The 22,180-nt window shown below is 35.3% G+C and overlaps 6 protein-coding genes across 8 annotated transcripts; 5 read left to right on the top strand and 1 right to left on the bottom strand.

The window, feature by feature from the left end:
- Positions 1–1,543: 1,543 nt before the first annotated feature.
- LOC100181934 (activator of basal transcription 1) lies at positions 1,544–3,319 on the bottom strand. Its single transcript, XM_002129240.5, has 3 exons — positions 2,966–3,319; positions 2,251–2,440; positions 1,544–2,034 (listed from the first exon to the last, which is right to left on the bottom strand). The coding sequence occupies exons 1-3, from the start codon at positions 3,171–3,173 to the stop codon at positions 1,701–1,703; spliced, it is 732 nt and encodes a 243-aa protein (XP_002129276.1). The 5' UTR covers positions 3,174–3,319; the 3' UTR covers positions 1,544–1,700.
- A 98-nt stretch (positions 3,320–3,417) lies between these two features.
- LOC108950283 lies at positions 3,418–6,201 on the top strand. Its single transcript, XM_018815600.2, has 5 exons — positions 3,418–4,499; positions 4,572–4,787; positions 4,852–5,079; positions 5,552–5,663; positions 5,837–6,201. The coding sequence occupies exons 1-5, from the start codon at positions 4,445–4,447 to the stop codon at positions 6,006–6,008; spliced, it is 783 nt and encodes a 260-aa protein (XP_018671145.1). The 5' UTR covers positions 3,418–4,444; the 3' UTR covers positions 6,009–6,201.
- A 1,091-nt stretch (positions 6,202–7,292) lies between these two features.
- LOC101243407 lies at positions 7,293–8,936 on the top strand. The gene is made up of 4 exons (XM_026837270.1): positions 7,293–7,513; positions 7,577–7,804; positions 8,164–8,263; positions 8,323–8,936. The coding sequence occupies exons 1-4, from the start codon at positions 7,438–7,440 to the stop codon at positions 8,423–8,425; spliced, it is 507 nt and encodes a 168-aa protein (XP_026693071.1). The 5' UTR covers positions 7,293–7,437; the 3' UTR covers positions 8,426–8,936.
- Positions 8,937–9,298: 362 nt separating this feature from the next.
- On the top strand, positions 9,299–12,591 carry LOC100179655. Its single transcript, XM_026837249.1, has 6 exons — positions 9,299–9,910; positions 10,159–10,374; positions 10,775–11,044; positions 11,474–11,515; positions 11,577–11,694; positions 11,914–12,591. Exons 1-6 carry the CDS (start codon positions 9,829–9,831, stop codon positions 12,131–12,133), a joined length of 948 nt encoding a protein of 315 aa, XP_026693050.1. The 5' UTR covers positions 9,299–9,828; the 3' UTR covers positions 12,134–12,591.
- A 386-nt stretch (positions 12,592–12,977) lies between these two features.
- Positions 12,978–17,713, top strand: LOC101242234. Of its 3 annotated transcripts, XM_026837251.1 has the most exons (8): positions 13,009–13,294; positions 13,596–13,802; positions 14,317–14,577; positions 14,650–14,709; positions 14,778–14,895; positions 14,986–15,786; positions 15,852–16,064; positions 16,132–16,292. In XM_026837251.1, exons 1-6 carry the CDS (start codon positions 13,234–13,236, stop codon positions 15,155–15,157), a joined length of 879 nt encoding a protein of 292 aa, XP_026693052.1. In that variant the 5' UTR covers positions 13,009–13,233; the 3' UTR covers positions 15,158–15,786; positions 15,852–16,064; positions 16,132–16,292. The 3 variants fall into 3 exon arrangements, with proteins under 3 accessions (XP_026693056.1, XP_026693052.1, XP_009862280.2); XM_026837255.1 differs by lacking the exons at positions 14,986–15,786; positions 15,852–16,064; positions 16,132–16,292 and adding an exon at positions 17,096–17,713 and having other exon boundaries at positions 12,978–13,294; XM_009863978.3 differs by lacking the exons at positions 13,009–13,294; positions 13,596–13,802; positions 14,317–14,577; positions 14,650–14,709; positions 14,778–14,895 and adding exons at positions 16,464–16,523; positions 16,592–16,706; positions 17,096–17,713 and having other exon boundaries at positions 15,173–15,786; positions 16,132–16,395.
- A 1,224-nt stretch (positions 17,714–18,937) lies between these two features.
- LOC100187535 lies at positions 18,938–21,989 on the top strand. The gene is made up of 6 exons (XM_002123613.4): positions 18,938–19,098; positions 19,440–19,652; positions 19,798–20,079; positions 20,295–20,375; positions 20,679–20,796; positions 21,415–21,989. Exons 1-6 carry the CDS (start codon positions 19,035–19,037, stop codon positions 21,638–21,640), a joined length of 984 nt encoding a protein of 327 aa, XP_002123649.3. The 5' UTR covers positions 18,938–19,034; the 3' UTR covers positions 21,641–21,989.
- Positions 21,990–22,180: the final 191 nt, after the last annotated feature.

The following is a 22,180-nucleotide window of genomic DNA, read 5'->3' as shown; positions in this document are numbered from 1 at the left end:
AAGGTTGTGCTACCAATCGTGTAAAACGATTTTTGCTGCCAAATTTTGCTTTTACAGATATCAGTTTGGACCACCAACCTTTTGTGAGAAATAACTCCAAACACTCTGCTTGCTTCTCAATACAAGCATAGTGAATTGCTGTGTTACAGTTCAAGTTATCTGTCTTGTTTGGATCTGCTCCAAATTCAAGCAACAACTGTCAACAAAGTTTTTTAGGCAGTGTTATTATAATAGGCTAATCATTTGTTATTTTCTAATACCTAGGCTACATCCTCTAGGCTAAACACTAGTGTATCCTATAGACCATTAACCTACATAGCCACACAGTCTGAAATAGTGGACACAACAGACAAAGGTCTCTGGTTTGCATGAATACACTGTCAAGATCAAGCTTTTCAAAATGGAAAAATATTTGTACTGTTTTGATGACACAGGTTTATAGGCTATGATGTTGTTTATGCTGCAAGTGCTTCTAGATTAAAGTTAAAATAGTATTTAGCAATTGAAGAATAAAGACCGTCTGATTATACACAGTAAAAAGGACTGTATTTTGCAAGAAGACAAGGTATTTGGACATGGACGTTACCATTTTACCACGGTAACGTATATACAAGTGCCTGAAATAACATGCTGCGCTAATAAGAAAGCTATTATAGTAGGATGGGACACCTTTTTATTTTCTTGTTTTGGTACTAAACTAAGAACATTCAAGGAATTTTAAACAGTATCGTCACAACTACCATACACCGCTGTTAATTGTTCAAATCCGCATATTATGTACTAAAGGAAGGTGTCCCGTCTTGCCCCACTCTACATAGGCCTACGCTACCCACCGCTTTTTAAAGCTTCTTCTGTAGCTTTCAAGTCGCCCAATCTCACAGCAACATGTAAATCGGTGTCTTCAAATCCTTCATCCTCGCTGCCCATGTCTATCTCCGTCTTAATTCGCCCATTTCACGCTGCTATCAATTCAACAGATGTGTCGTCCTCAAATCTCGGTAACTAGCGATTCCTGATTGTGAAATACTTCCTATGTAAAATGTAGTTCTACGGTATGTCATTCGTGGGTCGTTTTACCACCCGCAAAGACGTCAGAAAGTTTACGTACAATAATAACCACGTCAATTCACATACATGCTCGCCGCAACTCAAATAGAGCTCCCAGGGATCTATACCTTTGTGTGCTTTACTATTCTGAGGTACATAGACACTACAACTATTTCTTTGTTCTCGTACACACAACAGTAACCCGTCTGCTCGTAGCCTTTCAAGAACCTCGGCTTAAATCGGCCTTACTCATAAATTACGACCATTGTTTGGTCTCAACATGGACGCTCGCTTAGCAACCGCGGCGCATTCACGCGAGACATTTGTTTGTACAACTCAGCTGGTGAGCTCTTGTCCTCTCTTCAATTCATTCTTGACGGATTTCTTAACAGGCAACCAATTACATCGGATTTAGAGACTTAAGTATGTTACTACACTCGCATCTGAAGTTCTTGACATTCAAAACTAAAATGGTTTAGCAAATTAAACAACACAATGTTAATACCTAGTTTTATTCATCAGATATGGGGAACATTTCACACAAAATATCCTTCTAATAGCAAACATAGTTTAAGAGTTACGAAATCTCAAATATGCCCATAAACAAACATTAAGTGATTTTATTTTAACAAAAAATCTTGTGTTTTATTCTGTTAAGAACCAAAAATTTGACTTAAAACAGTTTTTCGTGGATCTGCAGTGTTCGTAATTTTGCTTCCAGTGTTCCCAGATAGTTTTTTCAACTTTTCCTTCCGCATTTCTTCCACAGTTTTTCTCTGTTTAAACTTCTTCGCGTGCCTTCTCTCCTCCCACACCAACCCCTTCTTCTCTTTTCTCTCTTTTATGCTCTCCATCTTCTTACTTGCCTCCACATTGGAGATAAAGGCAGCAGTCTCCTTGCGAGCAAGAGATTGTTCTACTCTCATCCTCTGTTTCCTAAGTTCTCGTTCATGAGCCAATCTCTCTGTAAGGTGTCTCCAACTAAATCTGACAAAAAAAGGAAATTTTATTTCTTGAATCCTACAAAAATGATTTTTTTACAAAATATCATTTTTTAAATTAAACTTACTTAACTATTCTGTGAACTTTTTTTTGCTTTTTTAAGCTGTAAATATTTTATACGTGGCCAAACTGCATCTTACGCGGGTTTCTAATATTTATACCACTGCTGTAAATTGTAAGTATACGATTATTTTTAAATACCTGTGTAAATATTTCACATTCCATGTATGATCAGAAAATTTCGCTTTTTTTCCATCTGATATTAGAGTGTTGTTTAGTGTCATAGCTAAGCGTTTGGCAATCGTTTTGTCTCCCATTTCTATCCAGCCTTCAGTAAATGTGCCTTTGTTATACTTGGGTTTAACTTTCTTTTTTTTCGAAGGTTTATGAGCTGAAAAGGGAAAAAATGTTGACTGAAATCTATTATTTATTAGTGAGGTGTTTACAGTACCAGCACCAACCATAACTTTTAGGCTTGACTTTCATACGAATGTCAACTTTAAATATATTCCTTAAAACATTCCCAAGCTCCCAGTGAATTTTTTGTTCTCGTACACGCAACAGCAAGCTGTTACTCGTAATTTTTCAAGAAAGTCTGAGCTCTTAAATGTGACAGTATAAAAGGTGTTGCATAAGATTGCAATCGGGTATCACTAATTAACAAACTTTTTAATGTTAGGCATATTACCAGTGTAGTCTAGTGTTTGGTGCGCTTTATTTTAAATCATAAAACACGCATGCACCGTATACAATTCCTTTTTATGGTTTAATAAATTGTTAGCTATACATAATAAAGAAGAAATATTCACCTATAAATTAACATACATGGTAACTCGTAAGCTAGCACAAGGTGTATGAACAACAAATTACGTGAGGATAAAACAAGTTACAATTTATACTTCATTCTTAGTTTTACCTTCTGGTTGGAGAAAAATCCTCCCGACTTCACCGTATTTTTCAAATATTTGTCGAACATGTAAAGGTGTCATCTTTGGTGGTAAGAAACTAATGTATATTACTCCAGGGATTGGACCTTTCTTAAGACATTCTTCATTTTCATCAGTTTTAGTTGCTTCTTCTGTTGTGACTTCGTTTTTGACACTTTCATTATTACCAATGTCCATTTATATTTTTTCGAGTCAAGTTTTTAATTAATTTGCATATAGGTATATAGTTATAAACTGCAACCTTCATAAAACACGTTTATATGATTCTTTTAACAAGTAGACATTAAACTACATGAACAAATCAATAAAACACACATCCATGTGAGTTCGTCAGTAGGGGATTTTTTTCAAGAAGCTCTTATTCATAAAGAACTTATAAGACCGCATTTTGGGATTGTCTGGACCGAAAACTTTACTATTTTACAAACTCTCTATTTTACCGTTTTAATACAAACAGTTTTAATATGTTTGCACAAGAGACTCTGGTTTGCACCTAAAACAACACACAACAACAATTTCAAAAGCAACCTTCCCGTTTTAAATGTTAATCGACACGGATACGTACATGCGTTATTGCGTTGTTCCACGGCCTACGGTTGTTCTAATGGTAAACTGTGACACACTGTACCACACATTAAAGACTGACAGTAGTGTAAGAAGACTTGCAGAAATGTTTCATGTCTGCCTACGCCAGAACGTTAATGCACCTGTAACTAAAAATAAAATTTCTGAATGTTCTTTTTGTACTACCAAATGGAACGAGAAAATAGAATGACAAAATGTCCCATCTTCCCTACCATGCTCTTATCCACATTGGAAACGTTAACATGAACTAAAATGACTCGATTATTTCTTGGTCATGTATCATTATAATTTTAATTGGAGCAAGTTTATGTATTGTTATTCAACTACACAATCTGTAAAGTTATGTAAACGCAGTGTAGGAAATAGACTGCTGCTATTCCTATCGTATTCGCCTACACATTTTGCAGTTAAAACAGCATCATAATGTGTGGTAGGCCTTATATACCTGTAGGCTATATGTAAGATTACGGAGCTTTTATGATGGGTCACTATAGTTATAGAACAAGAAAATAACTATAAGAATACATAGAGAGTCTTGTAGCTTAGTTACACGTAATCTGATTTTTATATCTAGAAGTAGCCTATCAGCCTATCAGCCTATAGGATTGACATATATACATGTCTCGTATAAAAAGATACGTCCCGTTGTTGTTTGTTTCATTCTAATATTCCTTTGCTGCTCCATACCACATTTACACCTTAAAAGTAACATGGTGGTTGACAAAAACAAGTGTAGAACGAGAATTACCGTACAGTTTAAACAAATGCAGAATTGACATGCTGGTTTAAAATGCCAACGTTGTCTACATAGATTTAACTTTCAATACCTTCTTGAGCTGCTGTTTCCCATTACTTAAGACAAAATGCGCTGGCTTTTAAACCCATCTGTGATTGTTGCGCTGCTGCACATGATACAATGTAGGTTTTAGTTCAGTGTGTATAATTTTAAACTTTGCAACAAACATTTTACTATATATTTATTTACGCCAGATTCGAGTTCCCAAGATAATTGGTGCAACAAAACATTGGGTCGTCAGTTTGAGACCGTGCATTTCCACTGGTACAAAAATTACTCCACTGAAAACTGTACGTGGACCTTTACCCCGCCGACCCCAGAAGCTACTTGCTTTATGCTCAGCATAAATAGGGTAAAATTCCGTAACCAATCACTGGATTCGAATCTTCTTTATGTGCTGCTACCGGACAGTGAGTAATAAGTTTGGTGCAACAATATTCCCCCGAAGTTCCTTATACGGTGCTTTTTAAATAGACGTGAAAAAAATCAACGACAGCTTTGGGATTTCAAATCATTCGTGTCGTATCTACAGCAAATCTGTAGAGTATGTTTACTCTCCAAAATCATGGGCGCCAAGTGAATGCAACACCACAATTGTAATTGAAGAGTGGCCACCTCGAATTAAAATGAAAATTTATAATATGCGAATGTTACTAAACTACGCATTTCTTAATTGCAAAAACACAACCACAACCACATCAGGTATATAGACTGTAATTACATTTCATGCTTATAAGTTGTATCATGGCCTACCAAAGATATCTTTAGTAGGCCATGGTTGTATACAGACCGATGCGCTTTTGATGCTTAAGCAACTTAAATATTATTGTTTGCCATTTTCTCATACTGAATACCTCAACTTCTTCAGTAAATTGGCCACACATTGTATATGTCCTCTTGTTTTTTTTTACTCAACAATAAATACGGTGTTGTAGGTGTATAGTTATATATAGTTACGAGTGTTGTATAGCTAAATATAGATATCTGCGCACCATATACACTCCTGGTAAACCACTCAAAGAAAAGGTTTAACCCACCTACTCAATACATTGAGTATAGGCCGTGATCCCTCACAGCGTTTAGACACTATATATGCATGTAGCTTGTGTTAATCTATATTGAACAATTGGATAAAAGCAAAACCACAAACGCCTTTTACTTCGTGTCTTTGCAGAAAATGAGTCAGATCAAATGTCAATCAAATTTACCATCACCTTTGCTTGTGCAATTGCATTCGGCGCTTTGTTAATCATCAGATTTATCTATGACTGTATTACTTTCGTAAGGTAGGTGTATACAATCTTAATGAGCGAAAAAGTTTTACTTTTGTTATATTTCGACTCGTGGTACAGTTGTCATTGCGCTCACCTCTAAACTTGAGGATGCCGAGTATATAGAGACTCGATCACAAAATATAACGAAGTGCCATTCATTCATTCGTTTATCCATACATTCATAGGAAACGTCATTCAAACACAACAACTAGCTTAAACCAAGATGATGCAGAGCCTGAAGTGAGTTTTAAATGTCCGAAGCAAGAGGCGGTATATGAACTTGCTGACAAATGTCCTGACGCAGAATTAGTAGACAACGTGTTATACCATCAATATGGTGGCGATCAGGACATGTAAAACACATAAACGTCTAATATTATCCTGAGATTACTTCAAACTGCACTATATGCACTAACTTCTGCTACCAGACATAATGTAAATAAATCTCCAACGGATCATCTGGTATGAACAAACGTAGTGTATTTCCGACGTTTCGTCTGTCGTCTGAAGTTCACTATATTTATACTTCCTTATATATCGTCGTATTGAAAAATATATTCTCATTGTTTGCAATCAAGTCTTGCATTTCTTGTCCCGTTTTATTTTCTTGACCCATCATTTTGCAGTAAATAAAAAATATTAAAAAAATGAAAAATCGTATCGTCACAACTTCTATGAACCTTTGTTAATTGTTTAAAACACGTTCTTCATGATATTTGAATGTTATGTACTAAAGGTGTCCAATCTTTTCCCTCACTACTATAAAATGAAGGGCAAACATAATATGAAGCTACTGATATGGCGGGCTTACAATTAAAAACCACGTCACATCCTACGACGCAGCTCGAAGCTCAAAACATACGAGATTACATTAGAAGGGAATAGTTTTCAATTCACAGATGTATGCGACTATGCAAAGCCTTTATGTTTTACCCCCTGAGAAGGTTCTACAGAGACACAAAAATATACACAATATTTCCTTTTATATAGAGTGTGATACTGTTATACCGTCATTTATCATTTTTCTGCTGCTACATCTGATATCGGATTGCTCACGAAAGTAAAAATAGACACGGAAGTTGCAACGAGACAGTTATAGTTATAACATTAAGAACAAACTGTTCGTTTTACTGTATGTAGTATGGGAACATGTAGACCAGTAGTATTTGTTTAGATCTTACGCCTACCTGATCGGCGCCTACACTTACTTCCAGTTAAGTATACCAACACCAGTATATTGTATATGTGATGGATTATTGAAGCAAAATGACGTTGACATGCATACCCGGAACAAGGTATTTACGTAGTGACTGTATTATAATACTGGCACTCGTGAATTGGAACCAGAGAGACAGCTTATTCACAGTGAATTTCTTATTAACGTTTTCTTCAGAATTTTTACCGCAGCTATAATGTAAGGTTTGAAACTCAGTGATACTTACTGTTACAGCATGTCTCAGTATTTTCTTTTATATGCAGTGTTTAGAAAAAACTGTTAATTCCTTGTGCTGCACGTATAATTTAAACTAAACCATGCGCTGGGTCGCTGTAGTATTCGTGACGATACTGTATATAATCCAATGTAAGTATCCGCTTATTCTAAGCGTAGTTTTGCATTATTAATTAAAAACGATAATTTCATCAGATTCTAGTTCCCAAAAAGATTGGTGCAACCAAACCTTTACCCGTCAGTTTGAGACCGTGTATTTCTACTGGTACACAACTTTTGGAAATAAAAACTGTATCTGGACCTTTGACCCACCTACCCCAGGAAGCTACCTGTTTTATGCTCAGCATAAATAGGGTGAACTTCCGTAACCAATCAAAGGATAAAAATCTACTATATGTGCAGCTACCGGACAGTGAGTAATTAATATGGTACAAACATATACCTAAAATTTCCTTATGTAGAGCTTTTTAAACAGACCTGGAAAAAATCAAGAGCAATGTTACAATTCCAGAACATTCGTGTCGTATCTACAGCAAATCTGTAGAGTATGTTTACTCTCCCAAGTCATGGGCGCCAAGTGAATGCAACACCACAATTGTAATTAAAGAGTGGCCACCTCGAATTAAAATGAAAATTTATGATACGCGAATGCTTTTAAATTACGCATTTCTAGACTGCCAAAAGACGACAAACAACACTTCAGGTATATTTATCCCATATTGCTGTTTATGCTGAAAGCTACAGTCTATATTGCGGCCAGCCATGGTGGTTACAGCGCTCGCCTCTAGACCAGAGGATTTGGGTTTAAAGTTCGTCACTGTCAGTTTGTGGGCGTAGTGAATACACCAGTTATCGCATAAATAGCTTGTGTCAGGATGTTAGTTACTGTATATGTGCTTTATGAAAGTTTATCTAATCTGAAAATACAATGTAGAACTGCACTGCGGGAAACTTTCAACAGGATGTATTTATAAATATACATAATCTTTAAATATATATCAGTGCATGTTTTATCAATGAAATGCTAAACTGCTTGGTATTAAGGTGTACCTTTTATTACAGCAAACCTGTCAGAGGAATTCACTGTCGCTTTTTCTTGTGCAATTGCATTCGGTGCTTTACTTGTCTTTATATTGACCGTTGAGTGTGTTCTATTTGTGAGGTATGTCGAAACTTATTGTGAAACACTTTATTTGCTAGAAATACTATGTTTATTCTTAGGAATCGTCTGCCGAGCACGACTGACGCTGTTGCAGAAGTATGTAGTACCGCGGAAATGGTGTATAATGAGATATACAACCAATATAATGGACATGAAGTATAGATCAGTAACACAGCACACAACAATGCGGTCAAAAAGTCAGCCAATTTTCTGCAAGCTTTTGATTATTGTAAAACCCACAGTGATGAACGTAATCATATATAGTAGGGTGGGGTAATGCGGGACATCATTTTATATTCTAATTTCTCGTCCGCATTTGGTGGTAAACAAGGAAAACTCAAAGAATTATAAAACCGTATTTTAACGACTCCGATAGACCATTGTTTATTGTTTAAAACACGATCAGGGTATTTGGATATCATGTGCTATAGATGTCTCATCTTATCCCACAGTACTATACTTCGTTCGTATTGTGCCGACTGCCAGATGCTCTCTTCTTTTACCATCTTCTACTAATTTGAGCTGCGCGGTTTGAAAGAGATAAAGAATTGTAATAATTATATGTTAATTTAAAAAAAAATAGGTGACATACGTGTGTAAATATGTAGCCTACTACCTTATTTTGTTGTTGACACAAAAAGTTTGTTTTATATATTAAAACAGTTTCCCTTTAGTTTTGATTTGGTATCCCACGCTGTGTTGTTTTTTCTAAAACTTCTCTATATGGGGCCAATTAGGGTAAATGACCCCACTGGCAGATTTTAAGGTGGTTTTCGGCTATAATGTATATAAGAATATATATAATAGCAGTTTTAATATGTATATATAGTAGGGTGGGGGAAGACAGGACACCTTTTACCTCTATTTTCACGCCCCGTTTAGTAGTAAACAAAGAACATTCAAGAAATTGTAAAACTATATATGCCCATTATTTCCATTGACCGTTAGTAATTGTTCAAAACACAATCAGGATATTTATATATTATGTGCTAATATTATGTTCTAACGTCTTCCCCCGCCCTATTATATATATATATATAAGTCAACAATTGTAAAAAATACATGTCGTCATCATATTGTTAAACGGTTGCGATATGCGTAAATGAAAATATGTTCGTGCTCTGACGCCTTCCGTTTTAACATTAGGTAACTCTTGAGTGGCGTGTGTACAGGGCAGTATATAGTTATAGTTTTCGCATTCTGTACGAGCATTATATTGTAGGTTAGGGTAAGATGGTCCGTGTTTTTATTCTCTTTTATCGTCCCATTCTGTAGTAAACAAGGAGTATTTACAGAAGTATATGATCGTGTGTTGCATTTGTGTCGGATCTTTTCCCACCCTACTATATATACCAGGACTGGCAAACATATAGTGTCTAAACAGCACATAGGCAGATTTTTGTGAGCAAAAAGCCAAATTGAAAAAACGTGAGGATATATACGAGTGAGGTTCTATAATGTATCGCACGCTTTGGGTTCTCATATTTAAGCAAGAGTATATAGACCTATACGTTATGCTAGCTGCAATGAAGCGTAATTGATTATTATAGAATCAACTCTTTTAAATGTTTTTTGTTAGAATTAGCGACATGCTTAGTGTACACTTTTTGCTTCAAAGCTTCACTGTTTTGTTATTTGCCCCAAAAGGTAGGTTTCTAACAATTATGTTTCAAAATGTGCATTCAAAAATTTCTAGTACGAAGTTTATTAGTCGTATTAGAAATTAGATGATGTAAATTTCAACCTAAAGTATAATAAGCTTTCAAGATCTAACATTATGCCACGAACCAACGGCACATAAGTTCCTTTGTGTACCGTGTTTCACAAATAAGTCAAAACGCGTTTTGTCAAACTTATATAAATGCCATTTTTTAATTCTGCCTTTTTCTTCGTAGGATATTCCTATAATGGTGTAAAGTGCAATGAAGACCAAACACAGACATACGGCAACTTCTACTATTACTATTACTCTTTGTACTTAACGAAATCTTGCTCTTGGTCGTTTATTCCACCAATTGAAAGTCCTAATGTAGAACACGTCTTGCTTATAAACATGTACGGATTACATCACGGTGTAACTAGATCACCACCCACTGTGTACTTACCAAATGGTAAGTTAAGACTTATAAAATTCCTATGCATGAACTATATAGTACATTTAATCTTTCATTAGAAACGTAGGCTATATGTTTCCTTGTACAAGAGGCGCCAAACATGGGGTGCGGGGTAGATATGTCTATTCTGAAATTTTCTGCACTGCATTAATCTGTAAACATTGTCATCAAATGGCTGTGAAAACACATTAAATGGCAAATCCTGATGATATTTTGTCGCATGGCAGACGAAACGTTATTCTTTGAAGATTATAAACAAAAAATGCCAAAGGGTCTCTTTTATACTTATAATATATACCACATAAAAGTTGCAATGGTTTTAGTACAGCGTTTTTGCTTAGTTAAAAATTGTGTGAAGTAAAAACTGATCCAATAGCATAAATTATATTTTTTAAAGGTACCAAATTCACATCGGACCTTGAGCATGAAAATTCGCCTCCGTGTTTTCTCTTAAAAAAAACTCACCAGACTTCTTGTAGTGAAGAGCAGCTGAAGAAATACGATTGCAACAACAACACTTTGGTATCTATCAGTAACCAATGGCCGCCACAAATTAACGCAACTTTTGGCAGCATCACGTTAGAGCTGGGTTACTTATTTATTCCTTGTATTGAGTCTACGCCTCAAAAGGATACAGTTGATACGCCTATATTTAGTAGTTGGGCACGTAAGTATTGTCTTTAACCAAAATATAACCACTGGTAACTTTTTTATGAATCGCTTGATAAGCAAGTATGGAAAAACAGCTGTTTTCAGCATGTATAAGGCAACCCGTGTATAAATATATGTATTTCGTAAGCAGCGAAAGTATTTGCATAAGCTATTTTTATTTTGACATTTACAACAGTTGTAAAGTAAGGTAGGGAAGAGGGAACACTTTTAGCACATATTATCCAAATATTCTGATCGTATTTTAATCAACTATTTGATTTACAACGGTCCATGGGAATCGTGAGGATACAGTTTTATACCTTTTTGAATGTTATTTGTTTACTACCAAATGGGACGAGAAAATAGGGTGAAAAGATGTTCCATCGTTCCCCACCTTATATAATATAAACAAAATATGATTTCTTTACGTTGATTTGTTTGTCAGAAACTGTGACCGAGAATCAATCGGATCAGGATAATAACTCAGGTATGCAACAAATCGCTATGTTTATACTTATGCAATGCAGTTAACATTATACCATCAACAGATTTATATATGAGCTTGCGAAAAAGCGAAAGCAATTACAATATTGCAGTGGCGGTGGCAGTTTCTTTGGGTGTTTTGCTACTTCTGGTTATGGTTCTAGCCTTTCTCATATATAAAAAGTTCGTATTACACTTTATGAATGGTAGGGTGGGAGAAGATGGGACACCTTTAGCTGCTGCCTTATAACGGCCTATGCTGAGAGTCATGAAGATTCTTCGAATTCTTTTTTGTTTACTGCCAAATGGGTCGAGAAAATAGAATAAAAAGACGCCCCATTCTCCCCCACCCTACTATAGTACTTGTTTCATGCACAAATTTAAATTGTATTTCACGTGTAGGAGTAATGTAAAGCGCGTCGACCCGAATGATAGGAATATTCAAAACGACAGTGGCAATGCAACACATGGTTCTATCGGACCGAGCAACGTGTATGAAATGGCAGATATGCAGGGCGAAAAATCACAACCTGTAATGGTAGATAACATTCTATACCATTCCAATTTCCTTGGGAAAGAAGACGATGCAGAGTGTGTGAAAAACTCTGAAGTGGTTAATTAAGTAGATAGTGAAAATTAAAAGGTATCGCGTGCTATATCATTTCTATTTTGTTCCTGACATAAAAGCTATACAGCCTAAACCTTATTCCGACACAAACATATTTTTAATTTAAAATCATCTGGGTAACGAAAATTAGTTATATACGAATACGTTTACAGAAGTTTTTACACCAGCGTCAGATGGACGAAGGCTTAATTTCACTCATATATTGGTTTTCCATACATTTGCATTTAGAAATATGCTGTACTGTAATGAGATAATGTTTATTGGTTTTTTTGCTGACTCATTTTACATTTTGTTTATTTTGGTCGCCCTCACATTTAAAACGTCGTTCGGCGAATCCTTTTTGATGATTACTCATATATGCCCACGGTAGAATATTTTGAGTTAACTGAATATTGAAATAACTTGTGCTGTTATCATCAGTTGTTCTATGAATAATGTACCGTTTTGCCGAAGCTGGTTTTCCTAAAGACTTTAGTCTAGTGCCTATATAATTTATTAATATTGATAGTAATGTATAGTATGAGAGTGGGGGAAAATGGGACACCTTTTTATTCCTTTTTTTCGATAGTAAAGAAAGAACATTCAAAGTATTCTAAAACCATTTCCTCCCGACTCCCGCATAGACCGTTTTTAATTGTTTAAAATACGATCAGGATTTTGTATATTATGTTCTAAAGGTGTGTTGTCTTTCTTCAATCTACTATAACAGCTATATATCCTGTTCGTGTGCAGCTATATATGTAAAACACCACAGTATTTTAATGGAGGCGTTTTAGACATAGGTTAAAAATTCAGTTTACGTGCTATGATGCAAAGTTGTGACGTCAGATTTTCTTTTACTACTTAACCATTACGTAATCTATATTCATCACAGCTTAGGTCGCGTTGATTTTAACAATTGGTCGACCTGCTTCCGCGTTTAGAGATATAAAACGAAAGTAAAACGAATATGCTCGTTTGTTGACTCGTGTTATATTTTAGTATATATTTTAGGACAGGCGCTCAAGAGAGATAAGGCAGTTAAAAGTACATCTGTATCGTATTTTTTTTTTTCTATTTTCAATATAAACAAGGCGATGTACTAGAGATACAAAATGTCAAGCTCCCTTGCAAACTGTCTTCAATTTGGAATATTTGTGTTGCTGTTATATTTAGGTAAGTTGTTGTATTTACAAAATAATGTTTGAATGTTGTATAGCATTTGTGCGGCAACTGGGCCAAAGTGGTTTAGGTGATGCTTGCTTCTAGCATACGGTATGGGCTCGAAGCTGCTACTATTCTGTGCGTATGTGTGCTTCACAAATAAAGTTACATATGTGGTACCTTGTATAAGCGTGCACGAGGTGTATATAAAACAGAACACCCGTTATATAACGTCTTCGGTTTAAATAAGTTTAGGTTTAAAAATAATCCGCCACGTGGGGTTAAATAAGCTACATGAATGTTTACGTTACAGAGGGTAGTAAATCCCAAAAACAGGTTCCGTGCAACCAAACCCAGAACAACACGTTTCGGAACTTCTATTATTATTATACTAGTTGGCCACCAAAAATCTGTTCTTGGAAATTTGAATCTCCCCAAAACTCTACCGATTATGCAGTTTTGGTCACTTTATTATACCTCTGGAAGTCAGGTTCTTCATCCAAAATGGTGCTACCAGATGGTAAGCGATATCCAATCTAACCTGGTCAAAGCCAGAGCCATAGAAACACCGAGTAGTCCAACCCATTGTTACGTAAAGGCAAATTGAAACCCAATTTGTGCCCAAAATAACACAGTAGGTATAGAGAAAATGTATGTTTTCGGTCATTTGAAGAAAAGCTTAGACTTAAAAATAAACTTAAGGTTGGAAAGTCTAAAAAATATGCGTAATTTGTTTTCTGCGTCGTAAAAAGTCAAAAACGAGATTTAGAAGCGGGACATTTTAGTCATTTAATTTGGGTAATTTTATAATTTTTTCGCAAAGAATGTTTGATAAGCTAAATATAAGCTATTTTACGCCTTCCCACAAAAGGTAATTGCAAACAAAACCTAACAAGTTCGTTTGAATTCATTGCGAAAGTCACCGCTTTTGCTCGATTTTGGAAACAAGACGGCGGCTTGGACTACTCGGTGTTTCTACGACTCTGGTTAAAACTATGTACAAGTTTTTTTAACATAGGATTCTTTTGATGAAGGTTCTATTATGACCAATATAAATGTTGATTATGACGAATCAGCAATATGTATTCTGTACACATCTCCATATTCGAACTGCAGTCACTTTGGAAAGCACAATTGTGGCATAAAGAAAAGTAAAGATTGGCCACCAAGAATAAATGTTACTTCGAATAACATATGGATCCGGTTGACATATCTTATCATTGATTGTCCATCAGATGTTACAACAACACATGCTTTAACTACGACATTCGTCAGCACAAGTACTTCAACTTTAAGTACGATGTTTATATTTATTTTAAGTGTATTTTATATGTACGTCATACTATAACCGTTTTTTTACTTTGCAGTTACCACCACTGAAATAACAAGCGACGTAACCGAAACCACACCGAGCATCGTACAATCAGGTAAACGACTTCCCTGTTATAATGCATATATACGTCAGTGGATTCCTGACTCACGATGTTATTCATAGATCAACTATCAAGCATACGTAAGCTTGAAAATACCAACAATATATTACTTGGATTTGTCATTGGATTTGGCGTTCTTCTACTGCTGGTATCAGTTGTGTATTTCGTAAAGTTTAAACGGTAAGACAATCACATAATACAGATTGAAAACTGTTTATTACACATACCTATTTCAGTTGTTACTAAAGCTGTTACACAATACTTTTATAGAATGAAGAATGCATTTGACAGCAAACCACTTGAAAACAAAAATGATATTGTTGTTGTTCACGCTGTTAACGATGACGGAAATGCTGTATACGAGTTTGCTAATGCGCCACCAAGCAGCCATGCTGAGATGGTCGACAATGAACTGTATCAGTCGCATGGTGGCGGTCTTTGATCACTTCATGTCTTGTGTACAGTGTCTGTTTTGCTACTTTACGTAGGCCTACGCCTTTTATTTCTTATATTGAGCGTTTACCATTTGATATGAACGATACTATTTTAGTTTAATGTTGATTATTATGTGCTTGCTTTTGTGTGTACCTCTATTATTAAGTGACACAAAATTTTCAATTCAAATGTGTATATAAAAATTTGAACGGTTTCTGTTTTTACATTTACATAAAAGAAACCAAAAATTTACTGTTATGCGTTGCGTGATTTCAGCTTGTTATTCAATTAAGCATGGTTGCAATGAGTAAGGTAACTACGTAGGCTACTACAGGTGTAATTCAGTTCACTATAAACAGTGGGCATACTACTTCCTCGTAGAAGCACAAACAAACGGAAGAAATAGTAATTTGCTTACCTGTGTTGTGTTATTATATATAGCAGAGTTTGGTAACGATCGACTGAGAATCTTTAAACAAATGTTGGCAATTTAAACGAGAAAGAACTTGTATATATATACAAATTATCGTTCAATTACCATATTTATAAACAACTTGCTTTATAAGACATACAGAATGTCGAGTTTTTTTACTGGCTGTTTCCAATTATTAATTCATGTTCTGCTGCTAATTTTAGGTAAGTTGTTGGATTTACAAATATTTAAATGTTGCTTGTCATTAAGGAGATTTTTTATCTTATAGGGTGTGGTGAATGCCAACAGCAGGTTCCGTGCAACGAAACCCAGAACAACACGTTTCAAAGATTGTATTATTATTATTGGAAATCCGCATTACAGAGTTGTTCTTGGAAATTTGAATCTCCCAACAACTCGACGGATTATGCAGTTTTAATTACCCTTCTGTTCTTCGTGAAGGACAAATCGAGTGATCCAACAACAATGAACTTACCAGATGGTATGTTTGATTTTAGAAATAGTTAAAAATATACCTTTATTATTAAGTGCAATTTTTGTCATTAAAGGTAACGATTTGACGTCGACTATAAAAGTTACGAAAGGGACGGCACCAAGATGTGTTCTGTACACATCTCCATATTCGAACTGCAGTCACTTTGGAAAACACGATTGCGAAACAGAGAAGAGTAAAGATTGGCCACCAAGATTAAATATTACTTCGCGTAAAGTCTGGATCCAGTTGACATATCTTATCATTGATTGTCCATCAGATGTTACAACAACACATGCTTTAACTACGACATTCGTCAGCAAAAGTACACCAGCTTCAAGTATACGATGTTTATATTTAAAGTGTATTGTATATTTACCTCTATTAAATCCGTATTGTACCTTGTAGTTACGACCACTGATATAGCCAGCGACGTAACCGAAACCACACCGAGCATCGTACAATCAGGTAAACGACTTCCCTGTTATAATGCATATATACGTCAGTGGATTCCTGACTCACGATGTTATTTATAGATCAACTATCAAGCATACGTAAGCTTAAAAATACCAACAATATATTACTTGGATTTGTCATTGGCTTTGGCGTTCTTCTACTGCTACTAGTTGCATATAACATAAAGCTTAAACGTTAAGACAATAAAAAATATGGTTTAAAAACGGGTTATCGCACGTGAATGAATAAATGAATGAAACTTATTTATCTTTGCGTGGCGGGGCAACGGCACCATTCCTTATGCTTAGTGTCCGCTTAGGAAATGACTTTCTGGGTACTTATGTGGGTAAGATTTTGGTGACTGTGTTTTATTGTATGACTGATAAATCATACAGCACACAAAGAACCTTGGGGCATTTGCCTTTTTTCAAAGACCCAGACGCCCATAAAAATAATAGCGGCGATACTGGAACAGGTAACCCTGAAGGGTTGTATTAAAGGCTGGCGCGTTATAACCACTGTGCCCGGCGGCGAATATTAACTCACTCCAGTTGTTACTAAGCTGTTACAAAGTACGTTTATAGATTGAAGAATACATTTGACAGCAAACCACTTCAAAACAACGCTGTTAACGATGACGGAAATGCTGTATACGAGTTTGCTAATGCGCCACCAAGCGGGCATGCTGAGATGGTGAACAATGAACTGTATCAGTCGCATGGTGGCGGTCTTTGATAATTTTCTGTTTTATGGATGATTTTTGTTTGGCTTTTATTGACTTGTACATTTAAATTTTTAAATCGACTATGTATATACCAAATGTCTAATTACAAACATAATATTGATGTTTTTGTACTGATGTATCATTTAAGTAACTCTGTATCCAAACAAATACTTTTTATTACGGTAGCTTCGCATATAAAGTATATACAATTTATACTAAAGTTCATGATCGCATTTATTCAATTTAAACCCATTTTATTGTCCATAAAAGTCTAAAAGGAACTAACTTTACATTTTCACGTGACCCACACTTATTTTGCAACGTCTTTAAATAGTAGAACTGTAACTGTGTTCTATTTTAAGAACACTAACTGTGTAGGGTTTAATAAATGGAAAATGTTGATCATTGTTCTATAAGTGTTCTGCTTTCCCTGTAAACTTGTATGTGAAAACTTTCGCGTTTAATTAAACTTACTCAAGGAAATTGACAGTTCGTGCACCTTAATATTATAAATTAAAATATATAAAAATCAGTCATAATTTGTATGAGAATAAGCCCAGATAATAAAAAGGTAATATCGTATGTAACTTTAAGCATAGTAACAGGACAATATAAACATTGAAGCTTATCTATATAAATAGATACTTGTACGATAAGAAATGTTGAGTTACCTAGCGTTCCGCCTACCATTCGTGTTGGCTGCTTTACTCTTGTACTTGGGTAAGTTGTGGGGCGATATTGTTTTCATTCAGGTGTGTTTGATACGTAACAATAAGCTGCTGTTTTAACTATATATAGTAGGGTGGGGAAAGATGGGACACCTTTTCATTCTATTTTCTCGTCGCATTTGGTAGTAAACAAAGAACATTCCTAGAATTATAAAACTGTATCGCACGACTCCCATTTACCGTTGTTCATTGTTTAAAACACGATCAGGATATTTAAAAATTATTTGCCAAATTTGTCCCATCTTCCCCTATCCTACTATATGTGTAAAACTGTTTTATTAAAGTTCATTACACGTTTACAATGAAACCGAACAGGCAGCCACATCAGATTTAAGTTAAAATAGCTTGCTGACGTTTTTGTCTGGAACATAACAATTCGCTCCTATAAGAGCTAATGTAATTATGTTTCCTACGCGCATGTATACAAGCATTCATTTCGCAGAACATACGTAAATTGTAACGAGAAACCAATTTAGCAAGTCAGATTTTTTCGTAACGAGTTACTAAACTCTGTTTGCTTATTACGAATTGCTAAATTGTATATGTCACGTTTTGGTTGCGACATCCGCCATCTTGGTTTGATAAATCGTTTTATGACGTCATTTTGTTGCTCCATTTAAGAGCTTTAATCAAATTGTATAAGATGATTAATGTTCAGACGGTTACGCGTGCTAACTAAAACATGCCCATTTTGGTTTTAAATCTTTTCAATGTTTTGGCCTGTACTGAAGTATTACCAATAGGCTACTTAGTAAAATATCCCATACAAGCTAATCATCGTTTAATTAAACTGCTTGCAACGAAATCGACGTACATTTGCCGACTTATATATATATGTATGCGTAGTTTGTGGATAAGAAAACGCACGCGCACGTACGTTTAGCCTACTCAATGCACGATTTTGGTATTTTTGGATACTATTTATACTTATAGAAACGATACTCAACTTTGATCAGTCTACTATATACTACTTTTGTCAAATTTGAACAGTCTACTATAAACACGAAGATAGCTAGTCAGTTTTACAGACGATGGCATTTCGTTGAGTTTAGCTTGGTTTTTGATGTAAATATGAATACGTTACCTGTTGGAATACTAATGTTTCTACACTTTCTCTGTATTTTAAATTGCCTTTGTAAGTTTGAACATATTTAATAAATGAAGCCTTTTCTTTAATTTAGCCAAATCAGCAACCAGCGTTATATGTGGTCTATAAAGGTGGCTGTATGTAGCATCCGGCATGCGAATTCGCTTGCAAAGTCGTATCCAAACCCATTACCGAAATCCGCATGCGGCAGCGAAATCCGGACAAAACGGACGAATTCCGGATACTGTGTACAGCCACCTTTACTGTACCGAATATTTTAGCTTGACTGTCGGCGTGTCGGCGTGATTATGTTTTATTATTATATATAGTTTCCTGTACGCTGAGGAACAAGTTCACTTTTGAGTGAATCTAATATTTATTTTTCGCAGATTACTGCCATGGAAAATCAGTGCATTGCAACGAAGTGCAGACCAATACATTCGGGAACTTTTATTTTTACTACAGCTCAGCTGTAAGACGCAGTGGAACGTGTTCGTGGCAGTTTACCCCACCAACTTTAACTAAAGATTACATACTGCTTATCAATTTTAACTTTCTTAGAAGCTATACACTAACGCCAGCGACTGTGATGTTACCAGACGGTGAGTAAAATATGAATGAATAAATTATTCAACCCAGTAGTAATGGGTTGTCTAAATTGTCAGCTAGACAGACAAACATACCATTATTAACTAAAAGTCATTTTTATCGCCATAACAAATCTGCCTATTTATTCAACTTTTACAGGCATTACAATGCTAACAAGTGTCAGCATTCATCAAAACCAGATTCCCAAGAAGGAATGTTATTTATTTGCTCGAAATAATTCCCCATGTAATTCCTCGGCGGTTACGAATTTCGAGTGTGGTCCAAACATACAACACAGTTTGGTATGGCCACCACGTATGGATCTGACGTCATCGTTTTTCGTCCAAATGAGCATGACGTATCTGTTCGTTGAGTGCCCGATAAAGAACGCGGCTACAATTGTACCGAGTATCATCGTGACATCATCACCGTCTATTTTAGGTAAATATTTCTTCGTTTTGTTTCCCGAGGGTGATATTTTTAACGATTTCGGTAATATATGGCTTTAAAGACGTTACTTTATTTTAATGTTTCTTTCTGTAAGTTTCACAAACGTGACATTTATAACATACGGCTTTAGTGACGTGACTGTTTTTTCAATATATTGTTTTAACCTTTTAGAAATATATGCTTTAAAGACGTGACTTTTTTTACAGATACTTCGCCAGCCATTGACACTAATAAGACTGCAGGACCGTTCACATATCCTAATTTCACAATGCCCTTCACAGAAAGACGTAAGTTGCTGTAATAAAACATTACTGTAGAGTGGTAAAATATGGGATGTTAAAACACGATCGAAAAATTATGTGCTAACTGTAACTATGAGACACCTTTAGCACATAACATCCAAATATCCTGATCGTGTTTTAAGTAATTGACAACGGTCTATGGAAGTCGTGAGGATACAATTTTATAATTCTTTGAATGTTTATTGTTTACTATCAAATGGGACGAGAAAATAGAATGAAAAAGTGTCCCATCTTCACTAACCATATACTCTATATGTTTACTATAATCGATATATTTTGACTTATTAGGGTTAAGGAAACAGCTCACAGAAACCTCAACAAAATACACGATTGCTTTGGCAGTAGCGGTGGTACTGGCGACACTATTAATCTGCCTTTTACTTGGATTTTACTTTTTAAATTTCAGGTATGTATCAGTTTAGTAAATGTTTTTATCTTACCGTTGTTTCGTATTGTTTTCAATGCAATTTTTTATTTAGATATTTTGGTAAAACCTTAAACTGTACAGGAATAGTAGATGTAGATAGTAATACATCGTTTGGTAAATGGTTTTTACGCTTCGTATAGTAGGGTTGGGAAGATGGGACATCTTTTTATTCTATTTTCTCATCCCATTTGGCAGTAAACAAAAAACATTCAAACTATAAAACCGTATCTTTATTATGACTACCATATAGACCGTTGTTAATTGTTTAAAACTGTATCAGGATATTTGAATATTATGTGCTAAAGGTGTCCCGTCTTCCCCATCCAACTATATATAACATATATGTTATTTCAAATTATTGGTCCCAAAATACTGCTTTATGTGTATTTGCACAGAAAGAGTTTGCGAAGTATATTTTGAATCCGCTTACTCTCAAACTTCAGTTTACGTTCACGCGATGTATTGCATCAGTCGTTTTCCGGTAAACTTCTCATGCACTTTTCACAATGACGTCATGCACGTACATGTATATCTGTCAACAAAGTGTTACGTAATAACACGCTGCAGCCGGAAGAATTACATTTTAATATTGCACAGGAAAAAAACGCCGGTCGTACAAAACGAACAAGTTCCGGAAAACGTTTATTTGACGCCTATAGAAAACAATCCCACGGCTTCAGAAAATCGGCGGAACAATTTGAACAATGTTTACGAAACGGTGAATGCTCTTCCAGCAGAACCAGCGGAACCAGCGGTCATAAATGGGGAAGAACCCGTTTTAAGAACTAATGAACTTTACTTTGTTCGCGAAGAAGACGCGTAGTTATACAGGTTGTATTTCTTATAGGTCAAATCTTAGTTTATGCACTGTTTTATCAAATAGCTTTTTATATCAACAATTCTTTTGTCATGATTTTGAACATCATAAAATCGACGGTCACATAATATTTGGAATAATTGGACCATGGTCTACTAAAGATATCTTTGGTAAAGATAGGACTAAAGATATCATTAGTAGGCCATGACTGAACTAGTATACCCTATCTTACAACTGCTGTGTTTGTCCTATAGAGCGACTGTAATGAGACATTACATTACCCAAGCACGTGGCAAAATATGTGTCTGTCGTTTACACCGTTTTGTATTTTTTACGAATATATACATTTTGATCTTTCTATATTCCTAATATAAAAAAATCCTATTAAACACTTTAACAAATTCGTTTGTCTATTTAGGCCTTTAGCCAGGTTACATAAGACACAAAATTCACTATAGGCAGAATCTAACGCGGTTACATTTGTTCAGTGTTAATTAGGATGTATAATGAGCTTGCCCCAATACTCTATGTAGATCAAACATGGAT

Source organism: Ciona intestinalis, chromosome 1 (assembly GCF_000224145.3).
Source record: "Ciona intestinalis chromosome 1, KH, whole genome shotgun sequence".
Classification (NCBI taxonomy): domain Eukaryota; kingdom Metazoa; phylum Chordata; class Ascidiacea; order Phlebobranchia; family Cionidae; genus Ciona; species Ciona intestinalis.
The sequence above is the reverse complement of the archived record's forward strand: the minus strand, read 5'-3'. Positions and strand labels throughout refer to the sequence as shown.